The 20,603-nt window shown below is 43.1% G+C and overlaps 1 protein-coding gene across 1 annotated transcript in view; it reads left to right on the top strand.

Annotated features, from left to right (window-relative positions):
- Window positions 1-19,148, top strand: part of LOC117373452 (uncharacterized) — a 26,315-nt gene extending 7,167 nt beyond the window's left edge. The window contains exons 12-21 of the mRNA XM_033969482.2: window positions 12,523-12,853; window positions 14,186-14,407; window positions 14,471-14,527; window positions 16,171-16,336; window positions 16,644-16,768; window positions 17,129-17,252; window positions 17,505-17,687; window positions 18,003-18,119; window positions 18,218-18,350; window positions 18,850-19,148. Coding sequence (XP_033825373.2) covers window positions 12,523-12,853; window positions 14,186-14,407; window positions 14,471-14,527; window positions 16,171-16,336; window positions 16,644-16,768; window positions 17,129-17,252; window positions 17,505-17,687; window positions 18,003-18,119; window positions 18,218-18,350; window positions 18,850-19,088 — 1,697 coding nt within the window. The 3' untranslated portion in view covers window positions 19,089-19,148. The remainder of the gene's footprint in view (window positions 1-12,522; window positions 12,854-14,185; window positions 14,408-14,470; window positions 14,528-16,170; window positions 16,337-16,643; window positions 16,769-17,128; window positions 17,253-17,504; window positions 17,688-18,002; window positions 18,120-18,217; window positions 18,351-18,849) is intronic.
- Window positions 19,149-20,603: the final 1,455 nt, after the last annotated feature.

The raw sequence follows: 20,603 nt of genomic DNA, 5'->3' as shown, positions 1-20,603 counted from the left end.
CGCAGCGCGAACACGAGTCAATAGGAGGAGTCGTCCCCCATCGCCCCCTGCACAGACTCCTGTGTCCTAGCAACCCATGCCGTAGGCATGGGACATGCATATTTGTTCTTGCTAGCATGTCAGCGTCAACATCGTCGTCATTCGCCATTGACCCCACGGTGACGTGGGGAAGGTCCAGAGCTTTCAAAAAATGTATAATATGTGTTTCTAATGTTATCGGATATATTGTTTTTGCTAAAAATATTATTATTTTTATTATTAGGCCCGAGCCCCTACAGGGCGTAGGGCCTATTGCTTCCGCAACGATGAGTGCGAAGCACTCATCGTTGCAGACTGTCTTCACGAAGCGCGCAACTTCGTGGCAGCACCGCGACCTTGCACAGACTCCTGTGTCCTAGCAACCCATGCCGTAGGCATGGGACATGCATATTTGTTCTTGCTAGCATGTCAGCGTCAACATTGAGTCAATGGGCTTCGCCCATTGACTCAATGTTGACGCTGACGCAGCGCGAAGCGCTCATGTCCCCAAACACACTCCTGGCATCGAGCCCTATCCAAGCCCCCATGCCGCAGGCATGGGCCATACTTGTTACTGCTAAAATGAATGGAAGTCAATGGGAGGTCAATGGCGGACCCCGACGCCATGGCGAATGACGAGCGCGTTAGCGCTCGTCATTCGCCATTGACCCCACGGTGACGTGGGGAAAGTTGAGAGCTTTCAAAAAACATATAATATGCCATTGTAATGTTATCGGATATATTGTTTTTGCTAAAAATATTATTATTAGGCCCGAGCCCCTACAGGGCGTAGGGCCTATTGCTTCCGTTGCAGACTGTCTTCACGAAGTTGCGCGCGAAGCGCGCAACTTCGTGGCAGCACCGCGACCTTGCACAGACTCCTGTGTCCTAGCAACCCATGCCGTAGGCATGGGACATGCATATTTGTTCTTGCTAGCATGTCAGCGTCAACATTGAGTCAATGGGCTTCGCCCATTGACTCAATGTTGACGCTGACGCAGCGCGAAGCGCTCATGTCCCCAAACACACTCCTGGCATCGAGCCCTATCCAAGCCCCCATGCCGCAGGCATGGGCCATACTTATAACTGCTAAAATGAATGGAAGTCAATGGGAGGTCAATGGCGGACCCCGACGTCATGGCGAATGACGAGCGCGTTAGCGCTCGTCATTCGCCATTGTCCCCACGGTGATGTGGGGAAGGTCCAGAGCTTTCAAAAAACGTATAATATGTGTTTCTAATGTTATCGGATATATTGTTTTTGCTAAAAATATTATTATTTTTTTTTTTATTTTTAGGCCCGAGCCCCTACAGGGCGTAGGGCCTATTGCTTCCGCAACGATGAGTGCGAAGCACTCATCGTTGCAGACTGTCTTCACGAAGTTGCGCGCGAAGCGCGCAACTTCGTGGCAGCACCGCGACCTTGCACAGACTCCTGTGTCCTAGCAACCCATGCCGTAGGCATGGGACATGCATATTTGTTCTTGCTAGCATGTCAGCGTCAACATTGAGTCAATGGGCGAAGCCCATTGACTCAATGTTGACGCTGACGCAGCGCGAAGCGCTCATGTCCCCAAACACACTCCTGGCATCGAGCCCTATCCAAGCCCCCATGCCGCAGGCATGGGCCATACTTATAACTGCTAAAATGAATGGAAGTCAATGGGAGGTCAATGGCGGAGCCCGACGTCATGGCGAATGACGGGCGCGTCAGCGCCCGTCATTCGCCAATGACCCCACGGCGACGTGGGGAAGGTCCAGAGCTTTCAAAAAACGTATAATATGTCATTCTAATGTTTTCGGATATATTGTTTTTGCTAAAAATATTATTATTTTTATTATTATTATTATTATTTTTATTTCTTCTTCTGCTCTTTGAGCAGTAATTTGACCCCCTGAACATTTTCAAAAACTCACCAAATTTTGCCCATTATTCAGGTCTGGTGAAAAATTTATTTTTTTATGTGGTGCGTCATTGGGCATAAAAAAATGGCGCGACAGCGCCCCCTGCAAAAGTCAAATTTTTGACGTCAATGGGAGATGTCAACATCAACTTTTTCACACAGCCACCAAATTCGGTACATGCATTCATCAAGTGATGCCAAACAAAAAAGATTATTATGGCCACGCCCTCTGACGCACCGGAAGTCGGCCATCTTGGATTGAAAATTCCAAAATGCCGAGTCAGCGTTTTCGCTGACCTCGCATTTTCGTCAACTCCTCTGAAGGCGCTTCACCTGCAGGGCTGAAATTTACTGTACATCATCTAGACAAGTGGGGCATCAAAAGTTATCCAATTCATGATGATGCCTATCACGGCTTCCGTGCGGCGAAGCCGCAAAATTCCATCGGAATTTTTGCAATTTTCAAATTTCAAAATTTGCTCCCGTTTGCGCATGCAAAGTCCGATTTGGCTCAAATTCGAATCAGTTGTAAACCTTTTGGGCCTAAAGCTACTCATTGTGATAGAAACTAAATTGGCGCGATAGCGCCCCCTACGGAACATCTAATAAATTTGTATGGAAGGCCGAAAATTTAGTTTTTCCAAATGTTACCAAATTTGACACAAAATTCCATTGGGTCATCACAATCAATAAAGTCAATCAGACCTATGTGTTTTATTGCTCCGTGTTGCCATGGCGATGCGCCAAATTGCCAATGTTATCCTAATGGGAAATCTCCAAATTTTTCCCATTCATGGGAAAAATATTAGTTTCATGGAATAATGTGAAATTTGGCACCATGACTCTTCATGCCATCCTGATCAAAAAAGTCAATCAGACCCAAGTCATATTTTTCACTGGGTTGCCATGGTGATGCGCGAAAGCGCCCATGTTATCCTAATGGGAAAATTTCCAAATTTTCGTACATTTCAAAGTCTTATAACGACTTATTTTCGTCAACGACGAACATAAAATTTGGCACAGTGATTCTTCAGGTCGTCCCCGTCAAAAAAGTCCAGGGGGCCAATTTTGTATTTTGCACGGTGTTGCCATGGCGATGCCTGGAAAAACCAAATTTTGCCATTTTGTGCATCTGCACTTCCAATGTGTTTTGACTTGTTTGGTGACAAGTGCAGCCCAAAGCTGCAATAAAAAAGGGACAAGTGGCGCGTCAGCGCCGCCCACAGGGAGTGCGGGGCCGGCCTAGTGCGAAGCACGGCCCGCGAGGGCCGTTCGATGCCGCTTGCGGCTTTAATTATTTTTATTTCTTCCTGTTCTGCTCTTTGAGCAGTAATTTGACCCCCTGAACATTTTCAAAAACTCACCAAATTTTGCCCAAAATTCAGGTCTGCCGAAAAATTTATTTTTTTATGTGGTGCATCATTGGGCATAAAAAAATGGCGCGACAGCGCCCCCTGCAAAAGTCAAAATACATTGCGTCAATGGGAGACGTCCCGACGTCAACTTTGGCGTAGAGCCACGAAATTTGGTACACGCATTCTTCAAGTGATGCCAAACAAAAAAGATTATTATGGCCACGCCCTCGGACGCACCGGAAGTCGGCCATCTTGGATTGAAAATTCCAAAATGCCGAGTCAGCGTTTTCGCTGACCTCGCATTTTCGTCAACTCCTCTGAAGGCGCTTCACCAGCTGGGCTGAAAATCACTGTACATCATCTAGACAAGTGGGGCATCAAAAGTTATCCAATTCATGATGATCCCTTTTACGGTTTCCGTGCGGCGAAGCCGCAAAATTCCATCGGAATTTTTGCAATTTTCAAATTTCAAAATTTGCTCCCGTTTGCGCATGCAAAGTCTGATTTGGCTCAAATTCGAATCAGTTGTAAAGCTTTCCGGCCTAAAGCTACTCATTGTGACAAAAAATAAATTGGCGCGATAGCGCCCCCTACAGAACATTTAATAAATTTGTATGGAAGGCCAAAAATTTAGTTTTCCCAAATGTTACCAAATTTGACACAAAATTCCATTGGGTCATCCCAATCAATAAAGCCAATCAGACCTATGTCGTCTTTTGCACCGTGTTGCCATGGCGATGCGTCAAACTGCCAATGTTATCCTAATGGGAAACCTCCCAATTTTTCCCATTCATGGGAAAAATATTAGTTTCATGGAATAATGTGAAATTTGGCACCATGACTCCTCATGTCATCCTGATCAAAAAAGTCAATCAGACCCTTGTCATATTTTTCACTGGGTTGCCATGGCGATGCGCGAAAGCGCCCATGTTATCCTAATGGGAAAATTTCCAAATTTTCGTACATTTCAAAGTCTTATAACGACTTATTACCGTCAACAACGGACATAAAATTTTGCACAGTGATTCTTCAGGTCGTCCCCGACAAAAAAGTCCAACGGGCCAAGTTTGTATTTTGCACGGTGTTGCCATGGCGATGCCTGCAAAACCCATGTTTTTGCATTTTGTGCATCAGCACTTCCCATGTGTTTTGACTTGTTTGGTGACAAGTGCAGCCCAAAGCCGCAATAAAAAAGGGACAAGTGGCGTGTTAGCGCCACCCACAGGGAGTGCCGGGTCGGCCGAGTGCGAAGCACGGCCCGCGAGGGCCGTTCGATGCCGCTTGCGGCTTTAATTATTTTTATTATTATTATTAGGCCCGAGCCCCTACAGGGCGTAGGGCCTATTGCTTCCGCAACGATGAGTGCGAAGCACTCATCGTTGCAAACTGTCTTCACGAAGTTGCGCGCGAAGCGCGCAACTTCGTGGCAGCACCGCGACCTTGCACAGACTCCTGTGTCCTAGCAACCCATGCCGTAGGCATGGGACATGCATATTTGTTCTTGCTAGCATGTCAGCGTCAACATTGAGTCAATGGGCGAAGCCCATTGACTCAATGTTGACGCTGACGCAGCGCGAAGCGCTCATATTCCCAAACACACTCCTGGCATCGAGCCCTATCCAAGCCCCCATGCCGCAGGCATGGGCCATACTTATAACTGCTAAAATGAATGGAAGTCAATGGGAGGTCAATGGCGGACCCCGACGTCATGGCGAATGACGAGCGCGTTAGCGCTCGTCATTCGCCATTGACCCCACGGTGACGTGGGGAAAGTTGAGAGCTTTCAAAAAACGTATAATATGCCATTGTAATGTTTTCGGATATATTGTTTTTGCTAAAAATATTATTATTTTTTTTTTTTTTATTCTTCTGCTCTTTGAGCAGTAATTTGACCCCCTGAACATTTTCAAAAACTCACCAAATTTTGCCCAAAATTCAGGTCTGGCGAAAAAATTATTTTTTTATGTGGTGCATCATTGGGCATAAAAAAATGGCGCGACAGCGCCCCCTGCAAAAGTCAAAATACATTGCGTCAATGGGAGACGTCCCGACGTCAACTTTGCCATAGAGCCACGAAATTCGGTACACGCATTCTTCAAGTGATGCCAAACAAAAAATATTATTATGGCCACGCCCTCTGACACACCGGAAGTCGGCCATCTTGGATTGAAAATTCCAAAATGCCGACTCAGCGTTTTCGCTGACCTCGCATTTTCGTCAACTCCTCTGAAGGCGCTTCACCTGCAGGGCTGAAATTCACTGTACATCATCTAGACAAGTGGGGCATCAAAAGTTATCCAATTTATGATGATCCCTATCACGGTTTCCGTGCGGCGAAGCCGCAAAATTCCATCGGAATTTTTGCAATTTTCAAAAGTCAAAATTTGCTCCCGTTTGCGCATGCAAAGTCCGATTTGGCTCAAATTCAAATCAGTTGTAAAACTTATGGGCCTAAAGCTACTCATTATGACAGAAACTAAATTGGCGCGATAGCGCCCCCTACAGAACATCTAATACATTTGTATGGAGGACCGAAAATTTAGTTTTCCCAAATGTTACCAAATTTGACACAAAATTCCATTGGGTCATCCCAATCAATAAAGCCAATCAGACCTATGTCGTCTTTTGCACCGTGTTGCCATGGCGATGCGCCAAACTGCCAATGTTATCCTAATGGGAAACCTCACAATTTTTCCCATTTCATGGGAAAAATATTAGTTTCATGGAATAATGTGAAATTTGGCACCGTGACTCTTCATGTCATCCTGATTAAAAAAGTCAATCAGACCCATGTCATATTTTTCACTGGGTTGCCATGGTGATGCGCGAAAGCGCCCATGTTATCCTAATGGGAAAATTTCCAAAATTTCATGCATTTCAAAGTCTTATAACGACTTATTACCGTCAACGACGGACATAAAATTTTGCACAGTGATTCTTCAGGTCGTCCCCGACAAAAAAGTCCAATGGGCCAAGTTTGTATTTTGCACGGTGTTGCCATGGCGATGCCTGGAAAACCCATGTTTTTGCATTTTGTGCATCAGCACTTCCCATGTGTTTTGACTTGTTTGGTGACAAGTGCAGCCCAAAGCCGCAATAAAAAAAGGGACAAGTGGCGCGTTAGCGCCACCCACAGGGAGTGCCAGGTCGGCCGAGTGCGAAGCGCGGCCCGCGAGGGCCGTTCGATGCCGCTTGCGGCTTTAATTTTTATTATTATTATTATTATTTTTATTTCTTCTTCTGCTCTTTGAGCAGTAATTTGACCCCCTGAACATTTTCAAAAACTCACCAAATTTTGCCCATTATTCAGGTCTGGTGAAAAATTTATTTTTTTATGTGGTGCGTCATTGGGCATAAAAAAATGGCGCGACAGCGCCCCCTGCAAAAGTCAAATTTTTGACGTCAATGGGAGATGTCAACATCAACTTTTTCACACAGCCACCAAATTCGGTACATGCATTCATCAAGTGATGCCAAACAAAAAAGATTATTATGGCCACGCCCTCTGACGCACCGGAAGTCGGCCATCTTGGATTGAAAATTCCAAAATGCCGAGTCAGCGTTTTCGCTGACCTCGCATTTTCGTCAACTCCTCTGAAGGCGCTTCACCTGCAGGGCTGAAATTTACTGTACATCATCTAGACAAGTGGGGCATCAAAAGTTATCCAATTCATGATGATGCCTATCACGGCTTCCGTGCGGCGAAGCCGCAAAATTCCATCGGAATTTTTGCAATTTTCAAATTTCAAAATTTGCTCCCGTTTGCGCATGCAAAGTCCGATTTGGCTCAAATTCGAATCAGTTGTAAACCTTTTGGGCCTAAAGCTACTCATTGTGATAGAAACTAAATTGGCGCGATAGCGCCCCCTACGGAACATCTAATAAATTTGTATGGAAGGCCGAAAATTTAGTTTTTCCAAATGTTACCAAATTTGACACAAAATTCCATTGGGTCATCACAATCAATAAAGTCAATCAGACCTATGTGTTTTATTGCTCCGTGTTGCCATGGCGATGCGCCAAATTGCCAATGTTATCCTAATGGGAAATCTCCAAATTTTTCCCATTCATGGGAAAAATATTAGTTTCATGGAATAATGTGAAATTTGGCACCATGACTCTTCATGCCATCCTGATCAAAAAAGTCAATCAGACCCAAGTCATATTTTTCACTGGGTTGCCATGGTGATGCGCGAAAGCGCCCATGTTATCCTAATGGGAAAATTTCCAAATTTTCGTACATTTCAAAGTCTTATAACGACTTATTTTCGTCAACGACGAACATAAAATTTGGCACAGTGATTCTTCAGGTCGTCCCCGTCAAAAAAGTCCAGGGGGCCAATTTTGTATTTTGCACGGTGTTGCCATGGCGATGCCTGGAAAAACCAAATTTTGCCATTTTGTGCATCATGCACTTCCAATGTGTTTTGACTTGTTTGGTGACAAGTGCAGCCCAAAGCTGCAATAAAAAAGGGACAAGTGGCGCGTCAGCGCCGCCCACAGGGAGTGCGGGGCCGGCCTAGTGCGAAGCACGGCCCGCGAGGGCCGTTCGATGCCGCTTGCGGCTTTAATTATTTTTATTTCTTCCTGTTCTGCTCTTTGAGCAGTAATTTGACCCCCTGAACATTTTCAAAAACTCACCAAATTTTGCCCAAAATTCAGGTCTGCCGAAAAATTTATTTTTTTATGTGGTGCATCATTGGGCATAAAAAAATGGCGCGACAGCGCCCCCTGCAAAAGTCAAAATACATTGCGTCAATGGGAGACGTCCCGACGTCAACTTTGGCGTAGAGCCACGAAATTTGGTACACGCATTCTTCAAGTGATGCCAAACAAAAAAGATTATTATGGCCACGCCCTCGGACGCACCGGAAGTCGGCCATCTTGGATTGAAAATTCCAAAATGCCGAGTCAGCGTTTTCGCTGACCTCGCATTTTCGTCAACTCCTCTGAAGGCGCTTCACCAGCTGGGCTGAAAATCACTGTACATCATCTAGACAAGTGGGGCATCAAAAGTTATCCAATTCATGATGATCCCTTTTACGGTTTCCGTGCGGCGAAGCCGCAAAATTCCATCGGAATTTTTGCAATTTTCAAATTTCAAAATTTGCTCCCGTTTGCGCATGCAAAGTCTGATTTGGCTCAAATTCGAATCAGTTGTAAAGCTTTCCGGCCTAAAGCTACTCATTGTGACAAAAAATAAATTGGCGCGATAGCGCCCCCTACAGAACATTTAATAAATTTGTATGGAAGGCCAAAAATTTAGTTTTCCCAAATGTTACCAAATTTGACACAAAATTCCATTGGGTCATCCCAATCAATAAAGCCAATCAGACCTATGTCGTCTTTTGCACCGTGTTGCCATGGCGATGCGTCAAACTGCCAATGTTATCCTAATGGGAAACCTCCCAATTTTTCCCATTCATGGGAAAAATATTAGTTTCATGGAATAATGTGAAATTTGGCACCATGACTCCTCATGTCATCCTGATCAAAAAAGTCAATCAGACCCTTGTCATATTTTTCACTGGGTTGCCATGGCGATGCGCGAAAGCGCCCATGTTATCCTAATGGGAAAATTTCCAAATTTTCGTACATTTCAAAGTCTTATAACGACTTATTACCGTCAACAACGGACATAAAATTTTGCACAGTGATTCTTCAGGTCGTCCCCGACAAAAAAGTCCAACGGGCCAAGTTTGTATTTTGCACGGTGTTGCCATGGCGATGCCTGCAAAACCCATGTTTTTGCATTTTGTGCATCAGCACTTCCCATGTGTTTTGACTTGTTTGGTGACAAGTGCAGCCCAAAGCCGCAATAAAAAAGGGACAAGTGGCGTGTTAGCGCCACCCACAGGGAGTGCCGGGTCGGCCGAGTGCGAAGCACGGCCCGCGAGGGCCGTTCGATGCCGCTTGCGGCTTTAATTATTTTTATTATTATTATTAGGCCCGAGCCCCTACAGGGCGTAGGGCCTATTGCTTCCGCAACGATGAGTGCGAAGCACTCATCGTTGCAAACTGTCTTCACGAAGTTGCGCGCGAAGCGCGCAACTTCGTGGCAGCACCGCGACCTTGCACAGACTCCTGTGTCCTAGCAACCCATGCCGTAGGCATGGGACATGCATATTTGTTCTTGCTAGCATGTCAGCGTCAACATTGAGTCAATGGGCGAAGCCCATTGACTCAATGTTGACGCTGACGCAGCGCGAAGCGCTCATATTCCCAAACACACTCCTGGCATCGAGCCCTATCCAAGCCCCCATGCCGCAGGCATGGGCCATACTTATAACTGCTAAAATGAATGGAAGTCAATGGGAGGTCAATGGCGGACCCCGACGTCATGGCGAATGACGAGCGCGTTAGCGCTCGTCATTCGCCATTGACCCCACGGTGACGTGGGGAAAGTTGAGAGCTTTCAAAAAACGTATAATATGCCATTGTAATGTTTTCGGATATATTGTTTTTGCTAAAAATATTATTATTTTTTTTTTTTTTTATTCTTCTGCTCTTTGAGCAGTAATTTGACCCCCTGAACATTTTCAAAAACTCACCAAATTTTGCCCAAAATTCAGGTCTGGCGAAAAAATTATTTTTTTATGTGGTGCATCATTGGGCATAAAAAAATGGCGCGACAGCGCCCCCTGCAAAAGTCAAAATACATTGCGTCAATGGGAGACGTCCCGACGTCAACTTTGCCATAGAGCCACGAAATTCGGTACACGCATTCTTCAAGTGATGCCAAACAAAAAATATTATTATGGCCACGCCCTCTGACACACCGGAAGTCGGCCATCTTGGATTGAAAATTCCAAAATGCCGACTCAGCGTTTTCGCTGACCTCGCATTTTCGTCAACTCCTCTGAAGGCGCTTCACCTGCAGGGCTGAAATTCACTGTACATCATCTAGACAAGTGGGGCATCAAAAGTTATCCAATTTATGATGATCCCTATCACGGTTTCCGTGCGGCGAAGCCGCAAAATTCCATCGGAATTTTTGCAATTTTCAAAAGTCAAAATTTGCTCCCGTTTGCGCATGCAAAGTCCGATTTGGCTCAAATTCAAATCAGTTGTAAAACTTATGGGCCTAAAGCTACTCATTATGACAGAAACTAAATTGGCGCGATAGCGCCCCCTACAGAACATCTAATACATTTGTATGGAGGACCGAAAATTTAGTTTTCCCAAATGTTACCAAATTTGACACAAAATTCCATTGGGTCATCCCAATCAATAAAGCCAATCAGACCTATGTCGTCTTTTGCACCGTGTTGCCATGGCGATGCGCCAAACTGCCAATGTTATCCTAATGGGAAACCTCACAATTTTTCCCTTTCATGGGAAAAATATTAGTTTCATGGAATAATGTGAAATTTGGCACCGTGACTCTTCATGTCATCCTGATTAAAAAAGTCAATCAGACCCATGTCATATTTTTCACTGGGTTGCCATGGTGATGCGCGAAAGCGCCCATGTTATCCTAATGGGAAAATTTCCAAAATTTCATGCATTTCAAAGTCTTATAACGACTTATTACCGTCAACGACGGACATAAAATTTTGCACAGTGATTCTTCAGGTCGTCCCCGACAAAAAAGTCCAATGGGCCAAGTTTGTATTTTGCACGGTGTTGCCATGGCGATGCCTGGAAAACCCATGTTTTTGCATTTTGTGCATCAGCACTTCCCATGTGTTTTGACTTGTTTGGTGACAAGTGCAGCCCAAAGCCGCAATAAAAAAAGGGACAAGTGGCGCGTTAGCGCCACCCACAGGGAGTGCCAGGTCGGCCGAGTGCGAAGCGCGGCCCGCGAGGGCCGTTCGATGCCGCTTGCGGCTTTAATTTTTTTTTTTTTTTTTATTCTTCTGCTCTTTGAGCAGTAATTTGACCCCCTGAACATATTCAAAAACTCACCAAATTTTGCCCAAAATTCAGGTCTGCCGAAAAATTTATTTTTTTATGTGGTGCATCATTGGGCATAAAAAAATGGCGCGACAGCGCCCCCTGCAAAAGTCAAAATACATTGCGTCAATGGGAGACGTCTCGACGTCAACTTTGGCGTAGAGCCACGGAATTTGGTACACGCATTCTTCAAGTGATGCCAAACAAAAAAGATTATTATGGCCACGCCCCCTGACGCACCGGAAGTCGGCCATCTTGGATTGAAAAGTCCAAAATGCTGAGTCAGCGTTTTCGCTGACCTCGCATTTTCGTCAACTCCTCTGAAGGCGCTTCACCTGCAGGGCTGAAAATCACTGTACATCATCTAGACAAGTGGGGCATCAAAAGTTATCCAATTTATGATGATCCCTATTACGGTTTCCGTGCGGCGAAGCCGCAAAATTCCATCCGAATTTTTGCAATTTTCAAAAGTCAAAATTTGCTCCCGTTTGCGCATGCAAAGTCCGATTTTGCTCAAATTCGAATCAGTTGTAAAACTTTCAGGCCTAAAGCTACTCATTATGATAGAAACTAAATTGGCGCGATAGCGCCCCCTACAGAACATCTAATATATTTGTATGGAAGGCTGAAAATTTAGTTTTCCCAAATGTTACCAAATTTGACACAAAATTCCATTGGGTCATCCCAATCAATAAAGCCAATCAGACCTATGTCGTCTTTTGCACCGTGTTGCCATGGCGATGCGCCAAACTGCCGATGTTATCCTAATGGGAAACCTCTCAATTTTTCCCATTCATGAGAAAAATATTAGTTTCATGGAATAATGTGAAATTTGGCACGATGACTCCTCATGTCATCCTGATCAAAAAAGTCAATCACACCCAAGTCATATTTTTCACTGGGTTGCCATGGCAATGCGCGAAAGCGCCCATGTTATCATAATGGGAAAATTTCCAAATTTTTGTACATTTCAAAGTCTTATAACGACTTATTCGCTTCATTGAGGAATGTGAAATTTGGCACAGTGATTCTTCAGGTCGACCCCGACAAAAAAGTCCAGGGGGCCAAGTTTGTATTTTGCATGGTGTTGCCATGGCGATGCCTGGAAAACCCATGTTTTTGCATTTTGTGCATCAGCACTTCCAATGTGTTTTGACTTGTTTGGTGACAAGTGCAGCCCAAAGCCGCAATAAAAAAGGGACAAGTGGCGCGTCAGCGCCACCCACAGGGAGTGCCAGGTCGGCCGAGTGCGAAGCACGGCCCACGAGGGCCGTTCGATGCCGCTTGTGGCTTTAAATTTTTTTTTTTTTACAAATTCTCCCACAAGAAACAAACTCTTTCTATTTACAGATGTCACCAATCCAACTCCTCAGCCTACCCTCTCCCCTACTCACCCTGATGAGACCACTACTCCCGACCCCACTCCTGAGTCCACTCCCGACCCCACTCCTGAGTCCACTCCTGAGTCCACTCCTGAGTCCACTCCTGAGTCCACTCCTGAGTCCACTCCTGTTGCCACCATGACAACAACGGCTCCTGGATCCGGGACAGATTTCTGCGCTGCAAAGGAAAATGGACTGTATGCAAACAAACATACTTTCTATCAGTGTTCAAACGGGCTGACGTATCTGCACAGATGCCCTGCCAGTCTGGTTTTCAGTGACAGGTGCAAATGTTGTGAGTAAAAGTAATTAAACACTGAACATCTGTTTGGGGGTTGGGGGTCACTAAATGTAGGCACTGCACTGTCTGAAGCCCAGTTTCTCCAGTTGTATTTTAATCTGGGCTTTGTTTTAACACAATCTGACTTTAAAGAACTGACTTAAATGAAACTAACAACAGGTGAGCTGATTTTGTGCTGTTAAAAGTCCCTCTTAAGTCAGTTTAGAATTCAAGTCACAAGCTAGCTACGATTAGCCAACAGTTAGTGACACTCAACTCACATTAACAGGAACAAAAAAACATATCAGGCTGTGTGCATTGTGTCACCATGGTAACTGCTGAACATTCTTCCATAGACACACATGCTGCATGTGTGTCTGTATGATGTCACTGCAAAATGTCAATAAATCGACAAAGAACCAGATTACTGTGGGTGAAGTGTTTTTTGGGCTGTTTTCGAATAGGCAACAGTCTAATGTCCTGTTTACATTAGCTTCTAGTTATTTATTAGCTAAGCATGTTTACAAGTGGCATTTGTCTGTGGAAAACTACACACAGGGACAAGCACAATGAGGAAACTTCTTACACTCGCAGGTATGTGAGTAGACCCATGTCGTTTTACCATTCTGTGTTTTATTGTTGCTAAGACACAGCCTTATATTTTACAGTTCTCTTTATCGTTTGCAACCATTTGGGTGAGTTTAAAGCTACATGTCATCAGAAATAAAAATGCATTAAATAAATATGTAAAAATTCAGAATAGCTTTGGAGGTTTTAGTCCAGTTTATGTGTTTTAAGATATTTCTTACTGGTTTTGGTAAATTTACTTCAAGCTGCTATCTTCTATTGATGCAGACGAGGGTGGAGGTTCTGCCAAGTGAAAAATAGATAAGTTAAATGCCATAATATGGAACATTCATGGCAACACCCTCATGGACACAAGGAGGTGACTCATCACTCACATAAAAACTGTGCAATGCTAATGAAACCTTGACATATATAATACTAACTAAAGTTAAAAAAATTACTGTGGTTATTATTATCATTTCAAATCACTTTAAAGGGACACTATGTAACTTTTCTGGACGATCTGACACCTGCTCTTCTCCATTAAATTTATCTTGCTCTGCAGGTGTTTTTACTGCTGATAAAAATACTGAATGATACACATTCTTTTTGTGAGAGGGGTCTCTTCTCCACAGATCTGACATCTAACTTGGCTTAGTAGTTGTCTCCATGTGGAAAGATTAGTTCAATGCCATACTATGTAACATTACAGGGAAAACAACAATATCTCAAGCAGGTGGTAGACCCTCCACCAGAAAAGTTGCATAGAGCACCTTCAACTAAGCTTCTGTTTTCTCCAAGTCTTGGCCACTAGACTGGTGTGTTATTACACAAACTGGTCCCAGTACAGGCCTGAGACTGGCAGGTTTGTACCAGCCAATGTAGATCCAAACCTATGTACCCACTTGATCTACGCCTTTGCTGCCATCAATGAAGGAAATGCACTGGTGACTGTGGAGTGGAATGACCTTGATATGTACAAATTATTCAGTGGACTAAAGCAGAGGTCAGTTTCACAATCACATGAAAAAACAATATATGCAAAATAATACAGTTCATGTTTTTAAAGGAATCCAAATCTTAAGACGTTATTGGCAGTCGGAGGTTGGAATTTTGGATCACCAAGGTAAGAAAAGTCAAACTTGCATTGGTAAGGCTTGTATAAAATGTTTTTCAATTTATTTTTGTAAAGCCTAAAATCACACCAGCAGTCGCCTCTTAGGTCTGAACATGAGAATTAATTTAACCAACAGAAAGTTAGAAAATCAACAAAAGAAAAAGAAACAAACAAGCAAATGAATCAACAGGAAACAAGCAAATGGAAAACTGTCCCAGAACATCCCCTGTCCTTAGACCCTTTTCTCGGCAAGAAAAAAAAAAAAAAGTGGGAAAAAGAAAAAGCTTGAGGAGAATCACAATGAAGGAGACATTCACTCCCATGGACAGACAGCTGCAGATGTGTCCAGGACTAATGCACATCCATTTACAGAGTTCAGTCTATAGGCCCAGAGCCCACTCAACTAAAGGACAGAGAGGGGCCCACCCACAGCAGGACAGGAAGCACCCCACCCAGGCGGGGGGCCATCTAGCCAGGCAAGGGAAGAAAGGGTCCGAGTCCACACAACAGGATCAGGGCACAGGAGGGCATCTAGGGTCCAGTCATCACTGGTTGGTCAGCGGCCAGGTATCTGAAACAGTTGTACTCCCCAGAGGAGAGTGGGACAGGGACAACACGTGAAGACTAAGTTGTTTTGAGGGCACCAATTTGACAACCAGCAATTAAAGGCGGAAGAAAGGCTGAACATTTCAGAATTGGTGTGGTTGGCCAGTGGACCAGAAAACACCACGGTATCTGACATAGACTTAGCCAATTCACACACAGCTCCTACCTGCAATTTGAGCCCCTCGGACTGTTTCTGCCAGGTGTTGCTACCACCTGCATGGATCACAATTTGGCAGTACCTATTTATACTCTGCTTTACAAGCCTAAGGTTCCCTTCTAAAGTCACCCATTCTGACCCCAGGATAACACCTAACAGTCACAATGTCCAATAACTAAAGTCTCACGTGTCCATTTGGCAGGGACATGATTGCTAAGGAGAGGGCAAACCTATCACAGATGGGGAGCTCATGATGCATTACGTTTTTGCGCTTAGCGCTTTGCTTCCTCCGAACTGTCACAAATCAATCCTGGTCTGGTCCCAGCTGCACGGGACACACTGGGGGGCTATTCTCACTAGCAATCTTGATGCACTGATGTGGTCCGCAGTCCCTGCTACTACCTGGTTATAGCTAGGCTTCAGCGCCTCCAATCAACGGATCTGCTTTTCTAACTCAATAATCCTGACCTCCAGAACTGCCAGTACACCACACTTCACACAACTATCCCTGTCATCAGTGACTCCACATATGACAATGTGAACAGGACAGAACAAAGCCGTGGAAGGCCATGATTCTAGTTGGCTAGGCTAGCTCAGGCTGAAGCTAGTGAAAAGGGCTTTTAATCCACAAAATACTAAGCGGTTGGGAGCCGGATAGGGTTCCGGGGCTTTAAGTGAGTAACTAGATGCCAATTGTATGTAAAGGAGTTAGAAAAGAAACAGTAACAGAAGAGACACTTAGTAAGAGGTAGCAACACAACTCACAAACAGAATACACTCACCAGGAAGTGATGTCAAACAACCACTGAGCTCAACTTCACTTCAGCTCAGTGGTGATTTAGACCTGGCGCAGTCCTTTTTAAATCTATATAGATGAAATGGTCCACAGATTCACGGCCATGGTCTCAACTGAAGCCTCTAGAAATACCTTTATCCAGTCCTCCATGGGGTTTTTAAAGGAAAATGGCTTTGACGGCCTAGATTTGGACTGGGAATATCCTGGATCAAGAGGGAGTCCTCCAGAAGACAAGCAGAGGTTCACCCTGCTGTGTAAGGTAAGGAGAAGTGGAGAATGATTTCAAACGGAGGGCTAGGCCCTATATAACACCGAGAGACTGTTTTTGAAATATCCAAACTAATGATCTGCAAATGTTGAACCTTATTTATCAAAGACTGGCTCATGTCTTATTCATTTTAAGTCTTAAAGTTTGAAGTGCTGAATAATGGTACCACTTTCTCAAAGTCAATATATATATATATATATATATATATATATATATATATATATATATATATATATATATATATATATATATATATATATATATATATTATATATATTTGATTTGTAATTTTATACAGGAACTCCGTGAGGCCTTTGAAGCTGAAGCAGTAGCCACAGGCCAGCCCCGGTTGCTGCTGTCCGCTGCTGTGGCCGCTGCAAAAGCCACTATTGATGCTGGTTATGAAATAGCAGAAATCGCAAAGTAATGTGAACAGTACAAAATATTACAAGTAATATAATGAAATATTACAACAAGGGTTTTGAAACCTGTATATATTTGTAGAGTGCATTCATATTTACACAATCAACACATCAAGCTTGGGACTAACCTGGAACTAAAACTAGACTAGACCTTGACTGAACCAGAGTTAGAGCAGAACTGACTCAAATCCACATTAGGACTTAAACTGGGCCCAGTCCAGGACCAAACCAAGGGAAGTATGAACGCACACCTATTCTCTGGACTACTCAGGGATTACACACACACACCTTAATTTTCTGGACCACTCAAACAAGATTTTGTCTTTCAGAGCGTTAATCCATTTATTCTGCATATGTTTAGATATCTGGACTTTATAAATGTGATGACCTATGATTTTCATGGCACCTGGGAGACCGTGACTGGACATCACAGCCCTTTGTACAAAGGCTCCCAAGACACTGGAGATAATGTCTACTTCAATACAGTAAGAAAGACAAGCTGCCATCAAACTGGTCGATATGCACTGCAAATAGAGAGCTTTTTTAACATCCTTATTAAAATAAATAAAAAGAAAAATGCAATCATTCTGTTTGTATGCAGAGCTTTTAATCAAATATCCTTCAGAATAAAGTCTATAACTAAGATTTCAGTTTTGTCATCAGTTTTTTTCAGTTTTATTCATGTTTATTCAAGACTATCTCTCAGGACTTTTGTGGTTCAAATGTCAAATGTGCAGGACTTTGCTATGACGTATTGGCGGGACCAGGGCACTCCTGTTGAGAAGCTGAATATGGGCTTTGCCACGTATGGACGAGCTTTTCATTTGACGTCTCAGTCCAGCCAAGTGGGAGCTCCAGCCAATGGTCCTGCAAGAGCTGGCAAATACACAAGAGAGGCTGGATTTTGGTCATATTATGAGGTCATTTTGTAATTCCCTAATTCTTTTTTCATTTTATATGATTTATATTGTTGTTATTGTATCTATTTGTTTATTTGATTGTTTTTACTATTATTTATTTATTTTTGCAGAAGGGGGTTTCACATTGTTCTGTTATAACAGCTGTTTAAAAAAACAAAAACAAAAAAACCCTCTAAAATGCGAGGGGGTGATTTGTTTTATTGTTTTCAATGTTTATTTATACAAAGACAATATACTGAATGCACTGGATAATATTAAACAGAATATACTGTATAACATTACCTTTTGAATAGATGGATTCTGTCCTTTTTACAGATCTGCCCTTTTCTACAAGGAGCCACAGTTCAAATAATTCAGGACCAGAAAGTTCCTTATGCCACTAAACAAAATGAGTGGGTTGGATATGATAATAAAAACAGTTTTCAGACTAAAGTATGTTTTTATTCAGTTTACATTATATACAGATACTGTTATACACTGCTCATAAACAGTAAAATATTCAAAGTTATTTTTACTTTATCTTTATCCAGGTTCAGTATCTAAAAGAAAAGGCATTCGGTGGGGCCTTTGTGTGGACTTTAGATTTGGATGATTTCTCTGGTCAGTTCTGTGGACAGGGAGCCTATGCTCTCATCAGCATCCTTCGCTCTCTCTTAATATCAGGTAGGGCCATTCAAGATGACATATGTCATTGTTTCAAACACATTTTGTTTTATTGTGACTTTTGAGACAGATAAACCTGCCTTTCCTTTGCATTGCTATTCTATGTGACATAATCAAATTCGTGTTTGTTAAGGGATTTAAAGGTTCTGTGTCTGATTTTTTTCGTGTACTTGAGCTAGAAGCTTCAAACTATTCAGATTCTTGAATATGATTACGTCATACTCGAGGCAGGGGCAAATTTTAAATGGTATTTTTGTAAGAAATATTCAAAAGTCAAGTTTACAATTCATTTCTATTTGTAACTAGACCCATAACTCACTACATTTCAACAATATTCATTTTAACTGCCCTCATTTGTATTAAAGTATTCATTTCAAAATTGTTGGCCTATAGAATGTTGTGATGTTATGTGACAAGAATCATGAAAATTATTGATTAAACAAATAATTAATAAACAATGATACCAATGATAATAAACACCACTCTTTTTCTGGTACAGGAACAACAAACCCCGCTCCAACTCTGCCCTCTGCCAGGCCTCCAGTCAGACCTACCTTTGCTCCACCCACTGGCAGAGAGGACAATTTCTGTGCCAACAAAAACAATGGGCTGTACTCTAAACCTGATGCTCCGGAAGCATTCTACAACTGTGCTCATGGAAGAACACACATCCAACACTGTCCAGCTACTTTAGTGTTTAAGGACATCTGCAAGTGCTGTGATCATCGGCCCTTATAACGGCAAACCTATGACTAAATACTTCTAAAAGTATTAAGTAATAAAATAATAAAACCATGTATCAAATGTGCCATCTTTTAAAAGAGTAACAATCTGTAGAGACTAAGGGTGTATTCACACAGCTCCTGGTTTGAGTTTAGTGCTGATAAAGACATGTTTTGGACCAGTTCAAGTCCTGGTCTAGTCCAGGTTCCGTTTCAGGGCTAGTCTAGGTTCAGTCCTGTTTTAGTTTTGATATGGTTGATAAAGTTGCCGTATAACAGCCGTAGCCTAATCATGTTTCTATTTACAGTAACAGTGGGGGTCACTCTACAGGCTAGATGTACTTTTTTCGCCTGCTCACTAGGCTTGTGCAAACTATTTTGGAGACAACTAATTTGCCATGTAATTTGCCATAGTAGAAGCTAATAACTCAAACATGTCCCTGGACAACTAATGCTAGCATTGCTCACGCTAGCCAAGATGACACTGAGACAGGCGCTGAGAATTATATTGATATGGAGGCTGGACAGGAGGCTACTGGGTGCGAGGTGGAATATATTGAGCCTTTAAGTGAAGATGTGATAGTGAACCGAGTGGCCAAGAACACTGAATAAATGCTTGACAAAAAACTTGCTACTATACTCAAACCTGTTTACAAACTTTCTGGCAAATTTGATGCTGTGACATGATGATGTGGAAAAGTGTGTGTCCGACATGGAAGACATTTGTGGTCACTGCACTAAGGCTGGACGTCATGGAGAAATCTCTTAAACAAACACTGGAACGACTTGACAGCTATGAAAATCAAAGTTGTCATCAAAATATAAGGATTATTGGACTCAAAGGAGGAACTGAGGGCAGGGACCCTTTGATGTTTTTTTGAGCAGTGGATTCCTGATGTTTTGGAAATGCAAGAGAAATTGAGAGAGACCACTGCACAGGACTGGACGAGGTATAGATGGGTAAAGAGCTGTTCTTGTGAGGCTACACAACGACACTGATAAGGGAAGGATTCTTTACACTGCAATGAGGAAGGGAAGAGTGGAAGTGGGTGAGAGGTAGGTTTCCTTTTATCAGGATTTTTCTGCTGAAGTGGTTAAAAAAGACAAGAATCGGCGACTGCACTGCAGGAAGCAGGCATCAAGTACACGTTTCCCAGCAGTGATCAGGATCTTCCATCAGAACAGGAAGACTACTTTTCTCCCCAACGTGAAAGAGCTCAACAACTTCATGAAGACACTTCCTGTGGGACTGATGTTTCGCCATCTATATGAACACATCGTCGCACAATTCAATTCAATTCATTTATTTTTGTAACGCCCAAAATCACAACAACAGTTGTCTCGAAGGGCGTTCATGTTTTGGTTGATGAGCTCTGAATCCAGATTGAAATTTTTCAAATATATTATTGTCCTGCAGGTGGCGGCAGAGCTGTTTCACCACCACTCGTTCTAGAATTTTTGAGAGGAAGGGAAGATTAGAGATAGGTCTATAGTTGACTAGTTCATCAGGATTTAGGTTAGGCTTTTTCAA

The sequence above is a fragment of the Periophthalmus magnuspinnatus genome, chromosome 7 (assembly GCF_009829125.3).
Source record: "Periophthalmus magnuspinnatus isolate fPerMag1 chromosome 7, fPerMag1.2.pri, whole genome shotgun sequence".
Classification (NCBI taxonomy): Eukaryota; Metazoa; Chordata; class Actinopteri; order Gobiiformes; family Gobiidae; genus Periophthalmus; species Periophthalmus magnuspinnatus.
Note: the sequence above shows the minus strand (reverse complement) of the source record. Positions and strands in the feature narration are given on the sequence as shown.